Genomic DNA, 23388 nt, shown 5'->3' with positions numbered 1-23388 from the left:
ACCACCAGGACTTGTTGGACATGGAAGGAACGTTCATAATATGGTCCAACAGGCTCCCATCGTTTCTCCTACTATATCCCAAATGGAACAAAAGTGTGTGTGAAGGCACGCTGAAAAATAAAATCGAATTTCCCAGTTCACTTTCACCAGCTCTGTCTTCATACTCTTTTATTTAAGTTTAAAACTCTAGTCTTAGACTTCGGTCCTTGAACAAATCAGAGGACCTTAGCCTATGGGGTGTGACTTCCTTCTGGAACAAAGTGCCCAGGTAACTTTCCCACTCTCTGATGCATCACAGTGTCTGTAGCGTGGCCTGCAGGTCAGTGACTCTGAGCCAAAGCTCCTTAAGCCATAGATACTTCTGTAGATGTGGTTGCCATGAATTAACAGCTGGAATTTTACACTTGACTGGGGTCCCTGCCCTTCCACCAGCCAGGCTTCACACTTGGCATTGGCCTAATGCATTGTGGGAACATTTGTGGTGGGAGCAGCGCAGCTCTTAAGTGGCCATTAATTGGCTTTCTGGGCTAGTCCCACTCCTAACATTTTCTACATAGCTCTGAAAATTAATTTGAAAGCCACAGACAAATCTACCTCCACCACACTCTCAGGCAGCATATTCTAGTCCTTAACCACTGTGTGAAATGGTTTTCCTCATGTTAGCCTCTCTAACCTATCCTCAAAACCGAGGTCCCCCATACTTGGAACCATTCTTGTAAATCTCTACCAGCTGGCAGAGGTGTTCGCGGACATCTTTAACCTGTCCCTACTCCACTCCGAGGTCCCCACCTGCTTCAAGAAGACCACCATCATACCGGTGCCAAAGAAGAACCAGGCAACGTGCCTCAATGACTACTGTCCGGTGGCCCTGACTTCAGTCGTAATGAAGTGCTTCAAGAGGTTGATCATGAAGCGCATCATCTCCATACTCCCAGAACGCCTTCATCTACTGCAATTCGCATACCGTTGCAACCGGTCGACAACAGACGCCATTTCCCTGGCCCTACACTCATCCCTAGAGCATCTTGAAAACAAGGACTCCTACATCAGACTCCTATTTATTGACTACAGCTCCGCCTTCAACACCATAATCCCAGCCAAGCTCGTATCAAAGCTCCAAAACCTAGGACTTTGCTCCCTACTCTGCAACTGGATCCTCGATTTTCTGACCAACAGACCACAATCAGTAAGAATGAACAACAACACCTCCTCCACAATAGTTGTCAATACCGGGGCGCCGCCAGGCGGTATACTTAGCCCCCTACTCTACTCCCTGTACACACACGACTGCGTGGCAAAACTTGATTCCAACTCCATCTACAAGTTTGCTGACAATACGACCATAGTGGGCTGGATTTCGAATAACGACGCGTCAGAATACAGGAGGGAGATAGAGAACCTAGTGGAGTGGTGCAGCGACAACAATCTCTCCCTCAATGCCAGCAAAACTAAAGAGCTGATCATTGACTTCAGGAAGCAAAGTACTGTACACACCCCTGTCAGCATCAACGGGGCCGAGGTGGAGATGGTTAGCAGTTTCAAATTCCTAGGGGTGCACATCTCCAAAAATCTGTCCTGGTCCACCCACGTCGACGCTACCACCAAGAAAGCTCAACAGCGCCTATACTTCCTCAGGAAACTAAGGAAATTCGGCATGTCCACATTAACCCTTACCAACTTTTACAGATGCATCATAGAAAGCATCCTATTGGGCTGCATCACAGCCTGGTATGGCAACTGCTCAGCCCAGGACCGTAAGAAACTTCAGAGAGTCGTGAATGCCGCCCAGTCCATCACACAAACCTGCCTCCCATCCATTGACTCCATCTACACCTCCCGCTGCCTGGAGAAAGCGGGCAGCATAATCAAAGATCCCTCCCACCCGGCTTACTCACTCTTCCAACTTCTTCCATCGGGCAGGAGATACAGAAGTCTGAGAACATGCACGAACAGACTCAAAACAGCTTCTTCCCAATTGTCACCAGACTCCTAAATGACCCTCTTATGGACTGACCTCATTAACACTACACCCTGTATGCTTCATCCGATGCCAATGCTTATGTAGTTACATTGTATATCATGTGTTGCCCTATTATGTATTTTCTTTTATTCCCTTTTCTTCCCATGTACTTAATGATCTGTTGAGCTGCTCGCAGAAAAATACTTTTCACTGTACTTCGGTACACGTGACAATAAACAAATCCAATCCAATCTTTTCTACCCCCGTGCCGTCATATCGTTCCTAAATGTGGTACCTGGAATGGCCGAGCCAGTAAAAGGTTTACCATACCTGCTTTGTTGTTGTCACCATACCTTCCTTAGTTTTGTACTCTGTGCCTTTTTTTATAAAGCCCAGGATTACCAAATACCTTAAAACAATTTTTTAGAGCCCCCAATTCATTTTTTTTACAATTAAGGGGTAATTTCATAGAATTTACAGCGCAGAAGGAGGCCATTTGGCCCATCGAGTCTGCACCAGCTCTTGGAAAGAGCATCCTACCCCCTACCCAAGGTCAACAACTCAACCCCATCCCCATAACTCAGTAACCCCACCCAACACTAAGGGAAATTTTGGACACTAAGGGCAATTTATCATGGCCAATCCACCTAACCCGCACATCTTTGGACTGTGGGAGGAAACCGGAGCACCCGGAGGAAACCCACGCACACACTGGGAGGATGTGCAGACTCCGCACAGACAGTGACCCAAGCCGGAATCGAACCTGGGACCCTGGAGCTGTGAATGCTGCCGTGCCGAACAGCGTGGCCGATCTACCTACTCCGCACATCTTTGGGTTGTGGAGGTGAAACCCATGCAAACATGAGGACAATGTGCAAACTCCACACACACAGTGACTTGGAGCCGGGATCGAATCTGCTAACCACTGCGCCACTGTGCTCCCTTCCAAATACCTTTATTAACCCTCTTTCTCAAGCTTCACGGCCATCTTCAACAATTTGTGTACACATTAAGCCCCATGCCCCTCACATTCTGCACGGCCTTTTATAGTTGTAACTCATTTTATATTAACTCTTCATTCTTCCTCACAAAATGTAGCATTTCACACTTTGCTGCATTCAATTTAATCTCCCCTATATCCACCCATTTAACCTTTGTCAAATGACGTTATTTCAATGCAGCAATGCAGAAATCACAAAGATTAGATGCTAAATTGGCTTCTATTGTAATGCAGTGTCTCTTCTTGCATTGTGCAAGGAGCTTTAGCAAGGCTCAGAAGGTTCCAAGTCCGTATTGAATCCTAACACCACCCACCATGAATTTTTGTATGATTTTGGTAAACACATTTGTTTATGAAGAGGTTGCCATGGAGAACAGAAAAGTAAATCACTCCCTCATGCCTGGCCTCCGTGTCAAATCTCCCACGATAAAAACCCACTGCAGATGCTGGAAACCTGAAACAGAAGCTTAAAATGCTGGAAACAGTCGCCAAATCAGGCAAACCAGTGCAGTGAGGAAAGTGCAGATGTCTCTAAGCCTGACCTTTCATTTCAAATTCTGCTGAGGAGCTAGAGATGAAATGTCAGTCTCCTTTCTTCACAGATGCTGCCTGACTTGTCGTTTGTGTCTCGTGTTTTCTGCTTTTCTTTCAAATATAGCAGTTTCAAATATAGCATCAAAAGCTCCCTTGATTCTGCATAGCTCATTTTATATTAACCAACATAGCTCAACCTTAGAAGAGCACCACCTGCTGCACCAAGGTGGCATTTTCATTTACCAGCCGTCCCTGACTGAGATTGTCATCCTCCATTAATGATGGTGTTGAACTCAAACGGACTTGGATTTGGGTTGAGTTTGCCAACTTAATTTCAAAGACACCCTCATTTTGGAAAAGCTGAAAGTATTTAGTTCATGGATAATGCACGTTTATTTTGTTTAAGTAAAGAATCTTTAATGATGTATGCACTGAAATATTCACTAAACTGGTATAACTATCAAAAATATCTTTGAAGCTCAGCTCTCTCGTGATCATAGAATTGTAGAAAAGTAACGGCACAGAAGGAGGCCATTCGGGCCGATCTTGTCCGTCCCAGCTGTCTGAAAAGGCGGGCGAAGATTCGGTCATAATCAACAAAAGAAAATTGGGCACGTATTTAAAACAGGAATAAAATTTGCTCAGCTACGAGAAAACAGTGGGGAAGTGAGGCTGATTTGACAGCAAAGGACTGACATAGGCAAGATTGGCCGAGTGGCCTCCTTGTATGCTGTATGATTTTGTAATCTGGCCCATCTCCACTCTGGCCATGCACCTTGTAATGTTGCCTGTGTTTGGTTAAAGTTAATGACCTGTACTCAAGGCTCAACTTGAATGTTTCTGCAGGTGTTTTTACAATATTTCCCGGAGTGGAGCTGAAGCCATGATGGAAAGGCACCCTGAGAACGGAAGCCTGATACTAAGACCTTCCACTGAGAAAAACAACTACTCAGTCACTACACTGACCACACACGTCAGGTAGATTTAACATGAGGAGAGGCAATATAAACAATTTTAAAAGGGGTGCCGGAACGGCAAAAATTGGTTATTTTGTTATCTTGGTAACAGGACAAGTTGATAACACTTTTAAAAAAAAACAAAACATGGAATTCATCCCAGCAATGGCCACTACTCCCGGTGGCAATACTGGGTGTATCGATCTGCTGGCCATCTGATTGGCGGAACAGCCTCCCAAATGGGAGTGAAAGGCACAGCCTGAGTCTAACAGCTGTAAAATTAGGCCGTGACTTCCTGACCCTGCAGAGGCAGGCTCCGCCCCGGTAATGCCTCCATGAAAAACTTCCAGTCTGGGACAGTTCTGCTTAGAATGATGACGAATAAGAGGAGTTTTAATAGAGGTGTTGAGAATTCTGTGGGGTAGGTAGATAACTCGTTCAAATCCCGCTCACTTTCACAGAGTTAAAATAGCGACATGGGGGTCTGCTGACTGCCTCATGTACTTTGCACAGTGAATTTCAGAACATACCTTCAAAAAAGGTATTGGAATATAAAAATTGCTGGGCAAAAAACTAGCTTGCGATCTAGTTTTCCCTCTGCCATCCAGGTAATTGAATGATACAATAATAAAGTTGTTGAATAATTATAGTAATAAATCTGGACAGCACTGTAGCACAAGTGGATAGCACTATAGCTTCACAGCGCCAGGGTCCCAGATTCGATTCCCCACTGGGTCACTGTCTGTGCGGAGTCTGCACGTTCTCCCTGTGTCTGCGTGGGGTGCTCCGGTTTTCTCCCACAGTCCAAAGACGTGCAGGCTAGGTGGATTGGCCATGATAAATTGCCCTTCGTGACCAAAATGGTTAGGAGGGGTTATTGGGTTACGGGGTAGGGTGGAAGTGAGGGCTTATGTGGTTTGGTGCAGACTCGATGGGCCAAATGGCCTCCTTCTGCACTGTATGTTCTATGTTCAATCACTATCAATTAATTCATAACAGATCCAAACTTAATGTGAGGATGACCTCAGTGATGAAGAGCTTTGAGAATCATAGATCCTAAGTCACCAAAGTAATGTGCAAGTGATATGAATTCTGGCCTGTTGTAGATGTTATCTCCAGATCAATGGAATTGGTCATTCCCATGAGCAGTGTGACCACATTACATTTATAGGGGTCTTAAGTGCGGAATTCACTCCCAATAAACTCCCTAAATCTATTTATAATATAGCCAGGTCCAGGATTGTAACAAATGTACATGTGTACATACATTAGATTAGGAGCAGGAATAGGCCACTCGGCCCGCAAGTCTGCTCCGCCATTCAACAAGATTGTAGCCGATCTAATTGTTACCTCCACCCCACATTCCTGTCTATCCCCGATAACCTTTTGTCTTAAAAATATTCAAAGACTCTGCTTCCACTGCCTTTTGAAGAACTCCCTTGAGATCTGGGACTCGTTTGCATTTCTCAGGATACATGTACTACTTCAATCTCTGTGAACAACCACAAAAATGGGCTTTTTGATCTGATGCTGCCTTCAGTTCAAAAGGACGGCCTGCCTACGCACTCCTTATCGGTGTTGTGTATGAATTTCAGTGCCAGTGTTATGCCAGGTATGTAGGGTGTATGCACATCCAGCTCCTGGTCAAATCAAACAGCATGTTCCTTCAGTTTCTCATAATAGGCAAGATACAGACCTTACTCAATCAGCCTGAGTCTACAAAACCCAGAATATAACTACTGTTAGACGTGACTCCGTGATTGGGCAGCATCAGCTAAAAGTGACATTAAGAACCAATTTAAGATAATTTAAGTGCTCGAAACATAGCTCATTTTACATTTGTTAGAGGAAATACATTCATATTCCATGACTTGTCCTCTGCAAAAAAAGGAATCTACTCGATCCTTGCACCGTCTCGAATTACTTGTAAACTTGGGAACCCCCAGCCAATCAGTGTTGACTGTCTAACCAGTCTTTGCACTTTTCCCCTGTAGTCTAAATTGTTTTGATTGTTTGAAATTTGGCATTCTTGTGTTTGTGCAAGATGAAAAGGTTTGGTAATATTTTTCTGTTTCCAGAAATATTCAATTTTAGTGCTTCCAATTTGTTTGTGTTTATATTTAATCATAGCCAAAACTTGCCTTTCAGTAAGCGAGCCATTAAACACTACAAGGTGACCTGCGAAGAGAGTGGATTCGTCATCTGGCTGGACTATCCAGTAGGTTTCTCCTCAATTTATGCTGAAATTGCCTGAGGTCTTTGTTTTATCAAGCACATATGACCTGTATGTAAGAATCTACTTTGTGGACTATGGCTAAAAAAAAAAATTAAAAATCAACAGTGACCACTATTGTCTTCCTGCTATCCTTAATCTTAAGGAACATGAAAAGCAACAGAATATGTCGCACAGCATGGGCATGTGCTAAAACTGCCAAGTCAGAATTAGCCTAAAGCTGCCATTCTGTACTTCGGCTATGGTCAATTAAGCCAAGTTTCCTGCTCTATTGAGCTAACGTTTATGTTTATCCTGTGAAGTAAATGAACTGCAGTTTACTTGCCATTAATTCCATTTTTATTTCATTTGACTGATCTCGATAAAGGTGAGGGTCTATACTATAAGGTTCTCTTATAAGGAGAGAACATGTTACACCATTTAGTTTAGCTTCAAAAGCCTATATATTATAGGTGGTAGGTAAGACCATGAGTTATGAGGAAGTACGATTTGATGACTTGTAACTAATAAACAACCATTTCTCTTGTTCCACAGGTGAAATGCAACACCCTTCAGCAAGTTGTTGACCATTTTATAAAAGAGACCAATGGAACTTTGAAACCATACTTGGACTCCAACACGTATGCTGACAGAATTGGTATGTTTCTACATCCACGTTGGGTGTAGCTTTGGGTATCTACAATATCTTTTATTGCATTTCAGAAAGAACATTCTAATTTAAAGTAGCAACGGAGCATGTTTAAAGAAAACGAAAAAGTAACTTGCATTTATATAGCAGCTTTTGTGACCTCCATACATCCCAAAGTGTTTTACAGCCAGTTGACTACTGCTGAAATGTAATCGCTGTTTCATTGTGGAAAATGCAGCAGCCAATCTGCACAAAGCAAGCTCCCACAGATATCAACGTGATAATGGTTAGATAATCCTTTTTTAAATTGAGGCTTAAACATTGGCCAAGAAGCTGGAGAATGTCCAGGTCTCTTTTGAATTAGTGCTGTCGGATCTTTTATGTTGTTCTGAGGAGTGAACAAAGGACTTTGGTTTAACGCCTCATTCAAAAAGCAGCAGATTCGGCAGTGCAGCATTTCATCAGTGTTGCATTGAAATGTCATAGAATCGTTACAGTGCAGAAGGAGTCCATTCAGCCCATCATATCCGCACTGGCTGTCCAAATGAGCAACTTGCTTAGTGTCATTCCCCTGCCTTCTCCCCGTAAGCTCGCAAATTCCTCCTCTTCAGGTTATAGTTTAATTACATTTCGAATGACTGTCCAGGTTGGGACAGTTTTCCTTGGAGAAGAGGGGCTGAGAGGAAATTTGAACAAGGTATTCAAAATCGTGATGGGTCTAGAAAGAGTAGATAGGGATAAACTGTTTCACTCATTAAATGATCAAGAACAAGAGGGCAAAGTTTTAAAATAATTGGCAAAAGAAGCAAAAGCGGTATGAGAAAAATGTTTTTCACGCAACGAGTGTTGGAGAATACACGCAGAATGGATTTTCTTGCTCAAGTCTCTGGTCATTATCAAATTGCTGTTTACTGTAGTTGTCACGTATTCTAAATTACAACAGTAAGTAGCTCAAATGTCACTCATTGACTGTAAAGTGCTTTGAACTGCCCAATGATCACGAATAGCACAATATAAATGCAAGTCTTTATTTCTTTCTTAAATTAATTCCTAATCGGAACAAAAAAATCTTGGCAATCAGCTCCTTCCCTTGTGCTGACATTAATCTAAGTGATATTTCTATCCATCTCCCTGGCATTCATGCTCCCTTACTACTTGGTTTATATTTATTTGTGGATTCGTAGAACATAGAACAGTACAGCACAGTACAGGCCCTTCAGCCCATGATGTTGTGCCAACCATTTATCCTAATCTAAGATCAACCTAACCTACACACCTTCAATTTACTGCTGTCCATGTGCCTGTCTAAGAATCGCTTAAATGTCTGACTCCACCACCTCTGCTGGCAGTGCATTCCACACACCCACCATTCTCTGTGTAAAGAACCTACCTCTGACATGTCCCCCATACCTTCCTCAAATCACCGTAAACTTCTCTCCCCTCGTGACAGCCATTTCCACCCTGGGGAAAAGTCTCTGGCTATCCACTCTATCCATGCCTCTCATCACCTTGTATACCTCTATCAAGTCACCTCTCTGCCTTTTTCGATCCAGTGAGAAAAGCCCTAGCTCCATCAATGTTTCTTCATAAGACATGCCCTCCAGTCCAGGCAGCATCCTGGTAAATCTCCTCTGTACCCTCTCCAAAGCTTCCACATCCTTCCTATAATGAGGTGACCAGAACTGGACACAATATTCCAAGTGTAGTCTAACTAGAGTTTTAGAAAGCTGCAGCAAAACCTCACGGCTCTTAAACTCAATCCCCCTGTTAATGATAGCCAACAGACCACACGCCTTCTTAACAACCCTATCAACCTGGGTGGCAACTTTGAGGGATCTATGTACGTGGATCCCAAGATCCCTCTGTTCCTCCACACTTCCAAGAATCCTGCCTTTAACCCTGTATTCAGCATTCAAATTCGACCTTCCAAAATGAATCACTTCACATTTATCAAGGTTGAACTCCATCTGCCACTTCTCAGCCCAGCTCTGCATCCTGTCAATATCCTATTGTAACCTGCAACAATCCTCAACCCTATCTACAACTCCACCAACCTTCATGACATTGACAAACGTACTAACCCACCCTTCCACTTCCTCATCCAAGTCATTTATAAAAACCACAAGAGCAGAGGTCCAAAAACAGATCCTTGCGGGACACCACTGGTCACCGACCTCCAGGTGGAATACTTTCCATCCACTACCACTCGCTGTCTTCTTTCGGCCAGCCAATTCTGTATCCAGACAGCCAAATTTCCCTGTATCCCATGCCCCCTAACTGTCTGAATGAGCCTACCATGGGGAACCTTGTCAAATCCCTTACTGAAATCCATATACACCACATCCACTGCCCGACCTTCATCAATGTGTCTCGTCACATCCTCAAAGAATTCAATGAGGCTTGTGAGGCATTACCTGCCCCTCACAAAGCCATGCTGACTATCTTTAATCAAACTATGTTTTTCTAAATAATCATAAATCCTATCTCTCAGAATCCTTTCCAACATTTTGCTTATCACAGATGTAAGACTGATGGGCCTGTAATTCTCAGGGATTTCCCTATTCCCTTTCTTGGACAGGGGAACAACATTCGCCGCTCTCCAATCATCCGGTACTACTCCAGTGAAGAGTGAGGACGCAAAGATCATTGCCAACAGCACAGCAACCTCATCCCTTGCTTCCCGTAGTAACCTTGGGTGTATCCCGTCAGGCCCAGGGGACTTCTCTATCCTGATGCTTTTCAAAATTTCCAGCACATTCTCCTTCTTAATATCAACCTGTTTGAGTCTATTAACCTGGTTCACGCTGTTGTCATGAGCAACAAGGTCCCTCTCTCTAGTGAATACTGAAGCAAAGTATTCATTTAGGGCCTCCCCCATCTCCTCAGACTCTAGGCACAAGTTCCCTGATCGGCCCTACTCTCACTCTGATCATCCTCTTATTTCTCACAAGTATAGAACGCCTTGGGGTTTTCCCTAATCCTTCCAGCCAGTGCTTTTCATACCCCCTTCTAGCTCTCCTCAGTCCATTTTTGAGTTCCTTCCTGGCTACCTTGTAACCCCCTAGAGCCGAGTCAGATTCTTGCTTCCTCAACCTTGCGTAAGCTTCCTTCTTCCTCTTGACTAGAAGCTCCACTTCTCTTGTCATCGAAGGCTCCTTCACCTTACCATTCCTTCCTCATCTCAGTGGGACAAAACTATTCAGCACTCGCAGCAAGTGCTCCTTAAACAACCCGCACATTACTGTTGTGCATTTCCCCAAGAACAATTGTTCCCACTTTATGCTCCTCAGCTCCTGTCTAATAGCAGTATAATTTCCCCTCCCCCAATTAAATACCTTCCCATACTGTGTGTTCCTATCCCCCTCCATGACTATGATTAATTTAGTCTATATTACTTAATGGTTTAGCCAACACCAATTACAAACAATAATCGCTAAAACATTAACCAATCAATTTGGTGTTTATTCCTGTGTTACCTGTCTATGCTGTGTTGACTATGGCATCACTTGTACGGTACAGTCTTTGTTGTTCTGCCTCCATTATATTGTTATATTATTCGTAAAGAAATAGGAACTAATTATTTTAGAGGTGTACATCTGGGGTGCCATATTTTATTGCTGCAGCCATGTGCCAAGTAAGAATGTATCGGGCCACCAGCCATTCTAAAGCACTGAAAGAAATACACTCGGTGAAGCTCCACCATTTAAGTCTGAAGTGTCATTATTTCTCATTTATGGGAACCAGAAGACATAACAGCACCCTATAACCTCTGCCACTGCTGGCTCTCCCCCTTGTTTAAATCTTTCACTCTGCGTTGCCAAGTTTCCATTGCTGTTTGACTGATTAACTCCACGCTGCTCTGCTCCGAAAAGGCTCCATTGTTCTCATAAGATGAAAACACTCAACCTTGAAGCTGCTTAATGACCTTGTACAGTAGGTCAGAATCTTCATCATTCTTGCTCTTATATCTTGCAAAGCCACATTTAAACCAAAGTCTAAATTCATCTCAGTACTCACCCCAAACTCCGCTCCTGGGTTGAGGTTTCCATAGAGTCTGTTATATCTAGTTATTTCCAAACTCTGAGCTCTGGTTATTTTTTGTTTCCTATTTCAGTGCTGTCCAAAGGTCAAAAGAAGTCGGTGCCTATGTCAAGAGTAGCCCCAATTCAACGTTCAGTGCCACCAGCGGACTATCCAAGCAGCTCCGGAAGAATGCAAATATCATGCAACTCTCTGAAAAAGCTACCTCTCAAGCCAGGCATGGTTCATTTATCGATTTCATCATTATCCTTTCAATTAACTACATTAACAAATAACTAGTTATGAAATAAATTGAAAGTTACAGGGATAGTTGAAACAAAAAAAGTCTAATACATTATAAAGGGCTTTGAGTGTGGTTTTTTTCCAACAAAAGGTGGACAATTTATGGACTGCAGCTCATCATGGTCAGTTTGATATCTTTGGGATTTGCACTCAATTACATTTGTAAAAAAGGAGAGAAGTTTGAGTCGACAAAAAGCTTGAATAAATTAGGGAAAGTTTAAGGCACTATAAATCCTAGAAAGGTGTGTTATAAAGAAAGGGCTGGGTTGGCGTTATCTCATTCTATTCTGTGTTCTTCAGTAAAACATCTGTAATAGAAAATGAAGTGCAACACATCATTAACAGCCCAGGAACCCTATAACCGTCGACATCCAGGTTTGGGAATGGTTCAGTAGAACTCTCAATTCTCCATATAAACAAATTAAATCCCAGGTCTGGGCTTTATATTCACTCAAATGGCATAGGAGGTGCCAAAGTTGAATCCAACATCCCCTTGTTGGTGGGGTGGGCAGAGGAGGGGTTCATTGTGGAGGATGGATGATGGTCAGGAGTCAAAGGCTGAATCAGCTAGTACTTAATGTCTTGTTGGGCAGTATGCCATGCACAGAAACAAGTGTTTTTGTTTTTGTTCTAACTCCAGTATTGAGTTCCGGTCGAAGGAACTAAGAAAGGAATGTTAATGACAGACTAAGATTGCTGAAATGGTTTCAAAATTTTCATCTTGCAATCATCAAGATTTGGCAAGAATGCCAGATTTCAAACAATCACAATAATTTATACTACAGGAGAAAAGGGTGTTTGCAGCCAATCAACACCCTGGTCACGATCCAATGGCCATGCTGCGCTGGAAAAGCAGCGCATTGCGACGTGGCCGATAAAAGCTGGGTTACCGGATTAAAGCTCCCGGGATCTACCTGGCTCTCAACACCTTGCGAGATCCAATGCGATCCCGCAAGATGTTGCGATATAAATCCCGCCCATTGTGGGCGGGGCCACTTTTGGGCAAATCTGCATATTGGAGCAAGAAAGCTAGCCTCACTCTGAAATGCAGATTCCCAAGATACCTGAGGCTTTGAGATTCATCCCTTTGCCTCAGCGACCTTGGACGCGCGCCGTTCTGCACTGCTCCCTGCAGATGGGGACCAGACAGAATGGCACTAATGGGGGTTTCCCTGGGGATTGGAGGACCCTAGCTCATACCCTTTGGGAAGGGTGGTGCTCTGGTACTGATGGTAACACCTGGGTACCAGACTGGCACTGCCCAGGTGACATTGCCAGCTGGCATGGTCACTGCCAAGTTGGTACTGCCAAGCTGGCATTTCTTTGCATGTCTGTGTGATCGGGCTAGGAGTGCCCTGTGTGGGTGTTGTGGGGATCTGGGGACTCTCCCATAGTGCATTCAGGCTGGAGGTGGAGATCGATGATCGCTTTGGGGACCTCTGAGATTGGGACACCATTTAAAAATGCGTCCCGATCTCTTGCTATACAGCAGAGCTCCCCACTGTACAAAATGGGGTATGTGTGTCCTCAACCACACGTTCCCCATTCAGGTCCCTTATACAATGCGAGTCGCATTAATAGACATGTGTTTCTCAATACTGCGAGGCCAGTAACACACGGCTAAACGCGCTCGCTATGGGACTTTGTTCCCTTTTGGGAGAATTGCACCCGTTGTTCTCCAGTACTATAAATTGTGATTGTTTGAAATTTGGCATTCTTAGATTTATCCTAATGAATGTGGGATGAAAACCTTCTGTAACATGTCTCTCTCTTCAGCAATATTCAAGATCTGGATTGGCAAATCACTGATTGACACCTTCACTAATGTAACAAATACAGTGTTTGATAATATCTGTTTTCTTTTTGCTGCAGAGAGGAGAAGCAGCCTTCCAACCAATATAGAGCCGGAACCGAATTACATGAATAACAAATGTAGGCATCGTGATCTAGTTCTGTCTTTTTTTTTTTAATTACACTACTTTTGTGTGATGTTTTGTTCAGAAAAATCCTTTATTTCTAAAAAATATTTTATTGAGGCATTTATATCAACAAACGAGCATAAGTAAAATTATACAATATGATAAATAACGAGCCCGCCACCCCCCCCCCCCCCCCCCCCCCCCCCCCCCAAACCACCACGCCCTATCCCTCCTCCCGTCCTGCCTTCCCCATTACCGGAGGTCAAGAATCCTTTTTTTTAATGTTAACAATGTAGCAAATTATAATGCTCCTTTAATCCCGGCCATGAACGACGATTACACTGCAAGTCATTGGTTAAATCCTCAAATACTTCCACAACTGAGGGGGTGTAAGGCAATTATTTGCGCATTTGATGAGTGATTTCAAACAAGTATTTAAACAAAGTGTCTTTGTTCATAAATATAGCAATAGCACCTTTCGGAGGTCTGTGCCCTGCAGGATACAGGTTTGAGGGTCCTTTGCTGGGGAATAATGCAATTGGCTTGCTTATCAAATTAACAGGTTTACCCTCTGTGTCTTTATAAAAAAAGACAAAAGCTATTTTGGGGAACTATAAAACAATCCAAATCGGCAAATGAAAAAGAAATAAAAGGCTGCGGTGTAGTGAGTCCAAATCATCGTGGGGTTAATGGAATGAAGATTGCCCGTTACCTATAAAATAGTCGAGAATAATAAGTAACAAACTTGCAATTCTATTCAAATCCATTGTACTCCAGTGTGTAACTTTGATCTGATACCTCCACGTAACTGTTCTGATGAACGTATTCAATTGTTGAGATTGCCACAGTAAATAGCATTACATATTTTAAAATGACAGTGCCTAATATGCCAGAAGTAATTGTGTAAATTTGATACAGTTGATCAGTGCGATCCGTAATACAGTCACTCTGGGTTCAGTGCATGCTGATTACTGTATTATAATAGACTTTCCTTATCTCTTTCAGTTCTTTCAAAAACCAACCAGTTCAACATGGCAGGCAAGTGGAGAAAACAATTTCTGTATGAATTTATTTGCAAAGTTAATGTGATAAACAGGTAATTTGCAAACTGAATGTAATTTGTCTTTTGGTTTGATGTAGGTGACAGGCCTCCCAGCCGTACTCCTCCAAAACCAAGATCACCTCAGAACTTTATTGCAGGTATTCTTGCATTTAATTTTCCAGTTTTATTTTATGAATTGTTCCATTTGTCACAATTTAAAACATTCCACCTGTATCTGAGGCACACCAAAAATGATACCGATTTCCATTATAACAGAGAAGGTTCAGAGAGATTTCTTTTTTTATTTGGGTGGATTGGGAAAGGTAATTTCCCCTAGTCAGTGAGGAGAAATTGCCAATTTAAAATTGACATGAGAAAAGTGAGGAGGGCCTATTTACTCAAGTGATTGGCAGAGCATAAAATATTTCCCCGCCAGAAATGACTGAGGCAGAGCTCATCACATCTTATAGGAAAATTAGGCTTGATATCTGAAATGGAGAAAAATAGAGGTGGGAACAGCACAGTGGGATGAGATTTGAACTGCTCTAACAATGAACCAGCACCGACATGATGGATTAAATCCTTCTATGTTGTAACATTCTACAGTCATAGAATTTACATAGAATTTACAGTGCAGAAGGAGGCCATTCGGCCAATCGAGTCTGCACCGGCTCCTGGAAAGAGCACCCTACCCAAGGTTAGCACCTCCACCCTATCCCCATAACCCAGTAACCCCACCCAACACTAAGGGCAATTTATCATGGCCAATCCACCTAACCTGCACATCTTTGGACTGTGGGAGGAAACCGGAGCACCCGGAGGAAACCCACGCACACACGGGGAGGATGTGCAGACTCCGCGCAGACAGTGACCCAAGCCGGAATCGAACCTGGGACCCTGGAGCTGTAAAGCAATTGTGCTATCCACAATGCTACCGTGCTGCCGTGTCCCACTGTTTCAACTGTGTAACTGAATATGTCAATAAATATACCCATGTCAATCACAATATATATGGCTTCCTTTTCTTGGAAACCTTTTGCAATAGTGAGCTATGATGTGTTGGGTGCTCTGGATCCGTGGAACACATACAGGCTACCAACACTTAAAATAGTACAACACTATTTTACTAAGCTAGAAACTGTTGAATGTACTTTCACTGTGGGTCGACACTATGTTAGATTAAACTAAAGACCTATGCCTATCCTAACCAGTCTATGCACTCAGCACATGGTGAAGATCTGTGCTGCAAGCTGTGAGCTCTGTCCTTCTGAGAGGCTGCATCCCGAATGAGCGGGAAAACTGATGCCCTCTGTCTTTATTGTGAGTGTGCTCTAACTGGTGATTGGCTGCGGTGTTGTGTGTGTTGATTGGTCCTAATGTGTGTCCATCAGTGTGTGTGTCTGCACCATGATATACTGGTGTATATTATGACAATCTATACAGACTGGGAATGCACCAGATTCAATTATGGTCCAAAATAACAATTGCTGAGTACACAACCGCCACCACTAAAATCTTCTTAAAAATTCAATCTGTGAATATACCTGATCAGCGTGTAAAAAAAAACCCAGAAATATCTTTATTGCTTGAGTGCAAAAAGTGCCAAGGATCTACACCCCCATCTGTATCATGAAAGATGACAAAGCCCTGGCCACCCCCGATGGAGCAAGGGATTTAGGATTGGAACGATCCAATCTAGGATCCAAGACACAGTTCAGGTCTCCACCCAAAATAAGCCGATAAGAGTCTAAATTGGAGAGGGAGACTAGCAGAGTATTAATAAAATTTGTATCGTCCCAGTTCGGGGCGTAAATGTTAACCATAACAACTGGGGTGCTCACGAGGGGGCCACAGGCAATTACGTATCTACCGTTGGGCTCGGCTAAAATCTTAAGAGGCAGAGAACTGAAACCTTTTATTAAGTAAAATCGCCGCACCCTTGGTCCTGCCATCGAAACCTGAATTAAAGACCTGCCCTACCCACTCCTTGCACAGCCTAGTTTGTTCTCTGATCCGCAAAATGGGTCCCCTGTGAAAACATCACATCGAAGTTTTAACACTTACGGCAAGCAAATGCCCTTGATCTTTTCACGAGGCCATTCAGACCCCTTATGTTCCAGGTGACCAAACGAATTGGGGGGACTCTTTTTTCCCCCCCCCTCCCCGCCTCTCAATCTAGAGTCAGCCATTTCCACCTAGAGAGATTACCCAAGGGATACTTAAAAACATACCGAATACAGATCCACCCGAGATGGCCACCCAACCGAGTCAAAAGACTGGACAAAGAAAAATCTACAGACACCGTCAGCAAACTACCCCCCTCCCGCCATAGCCCTTGAATACAACCACACCCAAGTACAAATACAAATAGAAGCGAAGCAAACAAAAACTACTAAAGTCGACATCTAAAAAACCCAAACAAAACGAGCACACCAAGCTCATTAGCTAAAAAGCTACCACTCCTGTTAGCCAACTCCTAAGAAACCCACACAGACATGGGGAGAAAGTGCAATATCCACGAGCACAGTCACCCAAGGACAGAATTGAAACCTGATCCCTGGTGCTGTGAGGCAGCAGTGCTAACCACTCTTCCACTGGTTAACTTTGATTGCCGAAAATAGCTTTCGTTATCTGGAGGTCTGCTTGGCCCATAACTGTGCCTCACTTAATAAATTAAACTATACTGGTCTGGTTAGCAGGATTAAAACAGACCTATAGAGGTGGAACAACCTCCCCCTATCCTTGGTGGGTAGGGTTCAGACTATTACAATGAACGTGTTCCTGAGATTTCAATGTTTTTCAGTTTCTCTCCATTTTCCTCCCCAAATCCTTTTTTGTTAAGGTCAACAAATTGATATCTTTGTTTATTTGAGCAGGTTGGACCCCTGGAATCTGTGATGCTTTTCTCCAAAAAGACAAGGAGTCGGGCGACTTGGCCCTCCCCAATTTTTTATATTACTATTGGGCAGCCAATATTCAGACAATATTGTTGTGGTTTAGTGATCCCAGATACATATGGGGAGAAAAGGAAGGGCACTCCTGTGTTCCCTCTAGTCTTTGTGCAATAATCACTGCACCATTGCCTGTTTCCGCTGTTAGATTTTCATCAAATCCAGTGGGGGTGTCTCCTCCCCGAGAATTTGGAAGCAGTTTAGGCAGCATTTCAAGCGTCTCATTTAGTCCCCATTTGCAATAATCACCTTTTCCTACCAGCTGGTTTGGGCTCTACTATACGTCTTGGGAGGGGAAGGGTTTGAAGGGTTTGTGGAGGGGAGGTTTACTAGTTTTAAGTAGGTAGCTGAGAAATTCCAACTGCCCAGTTCCAGTCTTTTCAGGCATTTTCAAATTCGCAATGCTTTTCCCTCCTTTCCTTTGGTGCCACGCTCTTTCTGCTGAAGAAAATTCTGTCTCTGGCTGGGCCTGGCGGGAGGTCTATTTCAGTCTATGTGACCATATCCTTTCAGCAGATTCTGCTCCATTGAGTGGTGAGAGGATGAAATGGGGGGTTAAACTAGGTCACATTCTGGATGATGAGGTGTGGAGTGAGGCCCTTCACAGGGTCAACTCCACGTCTTCATGTGGTCGACTGAGTCTGATTTAATTCCAGGTTTCTCATAGGACGCAGTTGACCAGGGCTAGAACATAGAACATTGAAAAATACAGCACAGAACAGGCCCTTCAGCCCACGATGTTGTGCTGAACTTTTGCCCTAGATTAAAACAAATTAATCTACACCCCATTATTCTACCGTACCCGTTCAAGACCTATCTCTTCTGACTCAATACACAATCTACCGCTACTGTCCTTGATCGGACCTACCCTCGCTCTATCATTCTCATATTTCTCACATATGTGTAAAAGGCCTTGGGGGTTTTTCTTGATTCTACCCGCCAAAGATATTTCATGCCCTCTCTTAGCTCTTCTAATCCCTTTCTTCAGTTCCCTCCTGGCTATCTTGTATCCCTCAAGCGCCCTGTCTGAACCTTGTTTCCTCAGCCTTACATAAGTATCCTTCTTCCTCTTAACAAGACATTCAACCTCTCTTGTCAACCATGGTTCTCTCACTCGACCATCTCTTCCCTGCCTGAAGGGGACATATGTATCAAGGACACGTAGTATCCGTTCCTTGAATAAGTTCCACATTTCAATTGTGTCCTTCCCTGACAGCCTATGTTCCCAACTTATGCACTACAGTTCTTGTCTGACAGCATCATATTTACCCTTCCCCCATTGTAAACCTTGCCCTGTTGCACGCACCTATCCCTCTCCATTACTAAAGTGAAAGTCACAGAATTGTGGTCACTTTCTCCAAAATGCACCCCCATTAACAAATCTATCACTTGCCCTGGTTCATTACCAAGTACCAAATCCAATATGGCCTCCCCTCTGGTCGGATAATCTACATACTGTGTTAGAAAAGCTTCCTGGACACACTGCACAAACACCACCCCATCCAAACTATTTGATCCAAAGAGTTTCCACTCAATATTTGGAAAGTTGAAGTCGCCCATGACTACTACCCTGTGACTTCTGCACCTTTCCAAAATCTGTTTCCCAATCTGTTCCTCCACATCTCTGCTGCTATTAGGGGGCCTATAGAAAACTCCCAACAAGGTGACTGCTCCTTTCCTATTTCTGACTTCAACCCATACTACCTCAGTAGGCAGATCCTCCTCGAACTGCCTTTCTGCAGCTGTTATACTATCTCTAATTAATAATGCAACCCACCTCCCCCCACCTCTTTTACCACGCTCCCTAATCTTATTGAAACATCTATAACCAGGAACCTCCAATAACCATTTCTGCCCCTCTTCTATCCAAGTTTCCATGATGGCCACCACATCGTAGTCCCAAGTACCGATCCATGCCTTAAGTTCACCCACCTTATTCCTGATGCTTCTTGCATTGAAGTATGCACACTTCAACCCATCTCTGTGCCTGCAAGTACTCTCCTTTGTCAGTGTTACCTTCCCCACTGCCTCACTACACGCTTTGACGTCCTGAACATCGGATACCTTAGTTGCTGGACTACAAGTCCGGTTCCCGTTCCCCTGCCAAATTAGTTTAAACCCTCCTGAAGAGTACTAGAAAACCTCCCTCCCAGGATATTGGTGCCCCTCTGGTTCGGATGCAACCCGTCCTGCTTGTACAGATCCCACCTTCCCCAGAATGTGCTCCAATTATCCAAACACCTGAAGCCCTCCCTCCTACACCATTCCTGCAGCCACGTATTCAACTGCACTCTCTCCCTATTCCTAGCCTCGCTATCACGTGGCACCGGCAACAAACCAGAGATGGCAACTCTGTCTGTCCTGGTTTTTAACTTCCAGCCTAACTCCCTAAACTCATTTATTACATTTTCCTATCTACCTTTTCCTACCTATGTCGTTGGGACCAATGTGCACCACGACTTCTGGCTGCTCATCTTCCCCCTTAAGGATCCTGAAGACACGATCCGAGACATCCCTGGCACCCGGGAGGCAACATACCTTCCGGGAATCTCACTCGCGACCACAGAATCTCCTATCTATTCCCCTAACCATTGAGTCTCCTATCACTATTGCTTTTCTATTCTCCTCCCTTCCCTTCTGAGCCCCAGAGCCAGACTCTGTGCCAGAGACCTGGCCGCTAGGGCCTTTCCCCAGTAAGTCATCCCCCCCCCCCCGCCCCAACAGCATCCAAAACTGTATACTTGTTTTGAAGGGGAACGGCCACAAGGGATCCCTACACTGTCTGCCTGTTCGTTTTCTTTCCCCTGACTGTAACCACACTGCTACTCTTGTCCTGTACCTTGGGCGTGGCTACCTCCCTGTAACTCTTCTCTATCACCCCCTCTGCCTCCCGGATGATCCGAAGTTCATCCAGCTCCAGTTCCCTAACCCGGTCTCTGAGGAGCTGGAGTTGGGTGCACTTCCCGCAGGTATAGTCAGCGGGGACACCGGTGGTATCCCTCACCACCCACATCCTACAAGAGGAGCATGCAACTGCCCTAGCCTCCATCCCCTCTTACCTTACAGAATATAGCTGCCCTGTGGACCAACTGGAACTCCGCCCTCCGACTCTGCTCCCAGTCAGCTGCCCTCTCTTGTAAACTCCTGGCTCCCTTCACGCTCTTTGAGGAAATGTAGGAAATGAAATGAAAGGAGCACCTTACTCCCTCTTCATCTAACTCCCTCAGTCACCAAACTCTCACTATAGCACTCAAATGCACCCAAATTCAGGACTCAGTGGAATGAGCATTTTTTTCCCTGGGGTTGAGGATAAGTGTGAACATTGCTCTCGTGGGCTGGCTAACCATACACATATGTTCTGGTCATGTCCTAAGTTGCTAGGCTTCTGGCCTCTTTCTTTAACACCATGTTGGAGATACCCCGTGTAGATTTGGATCCATGTCCGCTGGTGGCTACATTTGGGGTTTCAGATTCGCTAGTGATCAGTCTGGGGTGAAGGTGAATGTCCTCACCTTTGCCACATTGATAACCTGGAGGCAAATTCTGTTTAGATGGAGGTCTCTTACTCCACCCATGGTCTCTGCTTGACTGCATGACCTAATGTCATTTCTGTATTGGGAGAAGGTCAAGTTCACCACCAGGGGTCGGTGGAGAGATTCTACATAAGGTGGCAACCATTCATTTCCGTTTTTAAGTTAGTCACCGCCAGCTGTTAGGAGATTTAGGTTAGTTTTGTATTAAAGTTAAGTAGGTGTATATGTTTTTTCGCTTCTATTGTGCTTTTCTGTTCGACTGTTTGGGGTTGTTGTTTTCATTAATATGAAAAAATGTTAATACGCATTTTTAAGAAAAATAAACCGAAACCATATTATCTTAGCAGCTTACCTAGCCTCAACAAATAAGGTCAAAACCCCCAAGAACTCCAGTGCGTTCTAACGTTTAAAATTGTGATTAGATATAAAAAATCAGAGCACAATATGCCATGAGACGCTGTGTGTGTAGCATTGATATGTAAGCTCATTGACATAGAATTAGGTAGAATATACAGTCTGTGACAGGCATCCTGCTCACTGTTCAGTGACTATACTGGAAAGATGTGTAGGTGGACACGAGATGAACTCTCTTTTCTTTAACCGTTTGAATGGCCCATCACACAAGGACTGGCTACTTGGGCAATATACCAAAAACTGCCTGTCCCTTGTGGGGAGAAAGTGGAGCAACGCCAGGAAAAGAGAAGGTTTTAAAAATTAATAATGGAACATGTCTGTGTTTTGCAGGTCAAGGTGAGAATGATGAACTAATGGCGAAACTTAAGGAGAGACGGGCGAAGCTGGCCAAAGATCCATAAACTAGGATTCTCACAAGCATCCGCCTTGCTAAATTAGAGAACCTGTGAACAGCATTGCATTCAATTGAAACATTGACTCTTTTAATGTGGAAACCATAAATTAAGATAACTGAACAAGAAAGGAATTGGAAGAGTTGGAGGTTTTACCAATCTGCTTCTCTTTTGTATCAAATCCCAGTGATGGGTATGGTGAAGTTCTCGAGCACAATTGATCCAAGGGCTATTTCTGCAGTGGAGAAGTTCTACCCATCAGTTTGAGGGATTGACTGCATCTTTCTATATACTAAGATGTATCAAACGTTTTTTAAAAAAAATGACAGAACTACAGTATCTGTTTTTAATCATTAATCTGGTCTCGAGAGTTGACATCCAAGAGAAAGTTTTTAAATATTTGAAATCGTACTGGTGGATAACCACTACCACAAGATTGGGAATGGCAAAATGAACTGCTGGAGCGGAAAACAGTCTTGAAATGGTAACTAAAGGATTACAGGGAGGCATTGTTAAGAAAGTTACAATGAGGTGCAGTCACAATTTCACAGCCACTGTTACGATGCAGGGTCACCTGACAGCCGATTTGTACACAGCAAGGTTCCCACAAACAGCAAGGGAATAATAACCAGACCATTTGTTTTAGTGATCTGGGTTGAGAGACGAGTATTATTGAGGAGAGCTGGAAATCTGCCCTCGCGTTTGGCAAATAGTACCATGGGATCTTTTACACACCTGAACAGATGGTGCCTCTCATGCCATTAACATCGCACCTGAAATATGGCACCTCTGTCAGTGCAGCTGTCCCTGGCGACTCAGTGGCTTGTCAGTATTAATTGTGCACAACTTTAGGGTGTGTGGCTTGAACCCATGACCTTCTGACTCAGGTGAGGGAGCCATGGCTGGAATATTATGAAACCCAGCTGTGAGATACAAGCACTACTTTCAGATAGGAATTGAGAGGAAACTGAAGGAATTGAGAGGAAACCAGGTGTATGGTGTGTTGACTTTCATTAACAGGGGGATTGTGTTTAGGAGCCGCAAAGTTTTGCTGCAGCTTTATAAAACCCTAGGTGGACCACACTTGGAATATTGTGTCCAGTTCTAGTCGCCTCATTACAGGAAGGATGTGGATGCTTTGAAGAGCGTACAGAGGATATTTACCAGGATGCTGCCTGGACTGGAGGACATGTCTTATGAAGAAAGGTTGAGGGAGCTAGGGCTTTTCTCACTGGAGCGAAGAAGGTAGAGAGGTGACTTGATAAGAGGTGTACAAGGTGATGAGAGGCATGGATAGAGTGGATAGCCAGAGACTTTTCCCCAGGGTGGAATTGGCTGTCACGAGGGGACATAATTTTAAGGTGAGTGGAGGAAGGTATAGGAGAGATGTCAGAGGTAGATTCTTTACAAAGAGAGTGATGAGTGTGTGGAATGCACTGCCAGCGAAGGTGGTGGAGTCAGAGTCATTAGGGACATTTAAGCGACTCACGGACAGCAGTAAAT

General features: G+C 43.9%; 1 protein-coding gene across 1 annotated transcript in view; it reads left to right on the top strand.

Moving 5' to 3' along the window:
• Positions 1–22209, top strand: part of LOC119970199 (signal-transducing adaptor protein 1-like) — a 94729-nt gene extending 72520 nt beyond the window's left edge. The window contains exons 7-14 of the mRNA XM_038804448.1: positions 4341–4472; positions 6599–6668; positions 7218–7320; positions 11426–11569; positions 13507–13566; positions 14559–14591; positions 14694–14753; positions 21824–22209. Of these exons, the coding sequence (XP_038660376.1) occupies positions 4341–4472; positions 6599–6668; positions 7218–7320; positions 11426–11569; positions 13507–13566; positions 14559–14591; positions 14694–14753; positions 21824–21894 (673 nt within the window). The 3' untranslated portion in view covers positions 21895–22209. The remainder of the gene's footprint in view (positions 1–4340; positions 4473–6598; positions 6669–7217; positions 7321–11425; positions 11570–13506; positions 13567–14558; positions 14592–14693; positions 14754–21823) is intronic.
• The last annotated feature ends 1179 nt before the right edge of the window (positions 22210–23388 follow it).

Source organism: Scyliorhinus canicula, chromosome 8, assembly GCF_902713615.1.
Source record: "Scyliorhinus canicula chromosome 8, sScyCan1.1, whole genome shotgun sequence".
NCBI lineage: Eukaryota > Metazoa > Chordata > Chondrichthyes > Carcharhiniformes > Scyliorhinidae > Scyliorhinus > Scyliorhinus canicula.
Note: the sequence above shows the minus strand (reverse complement) of the source record. Positions and strands in the feature narration are given on the sequence as shown.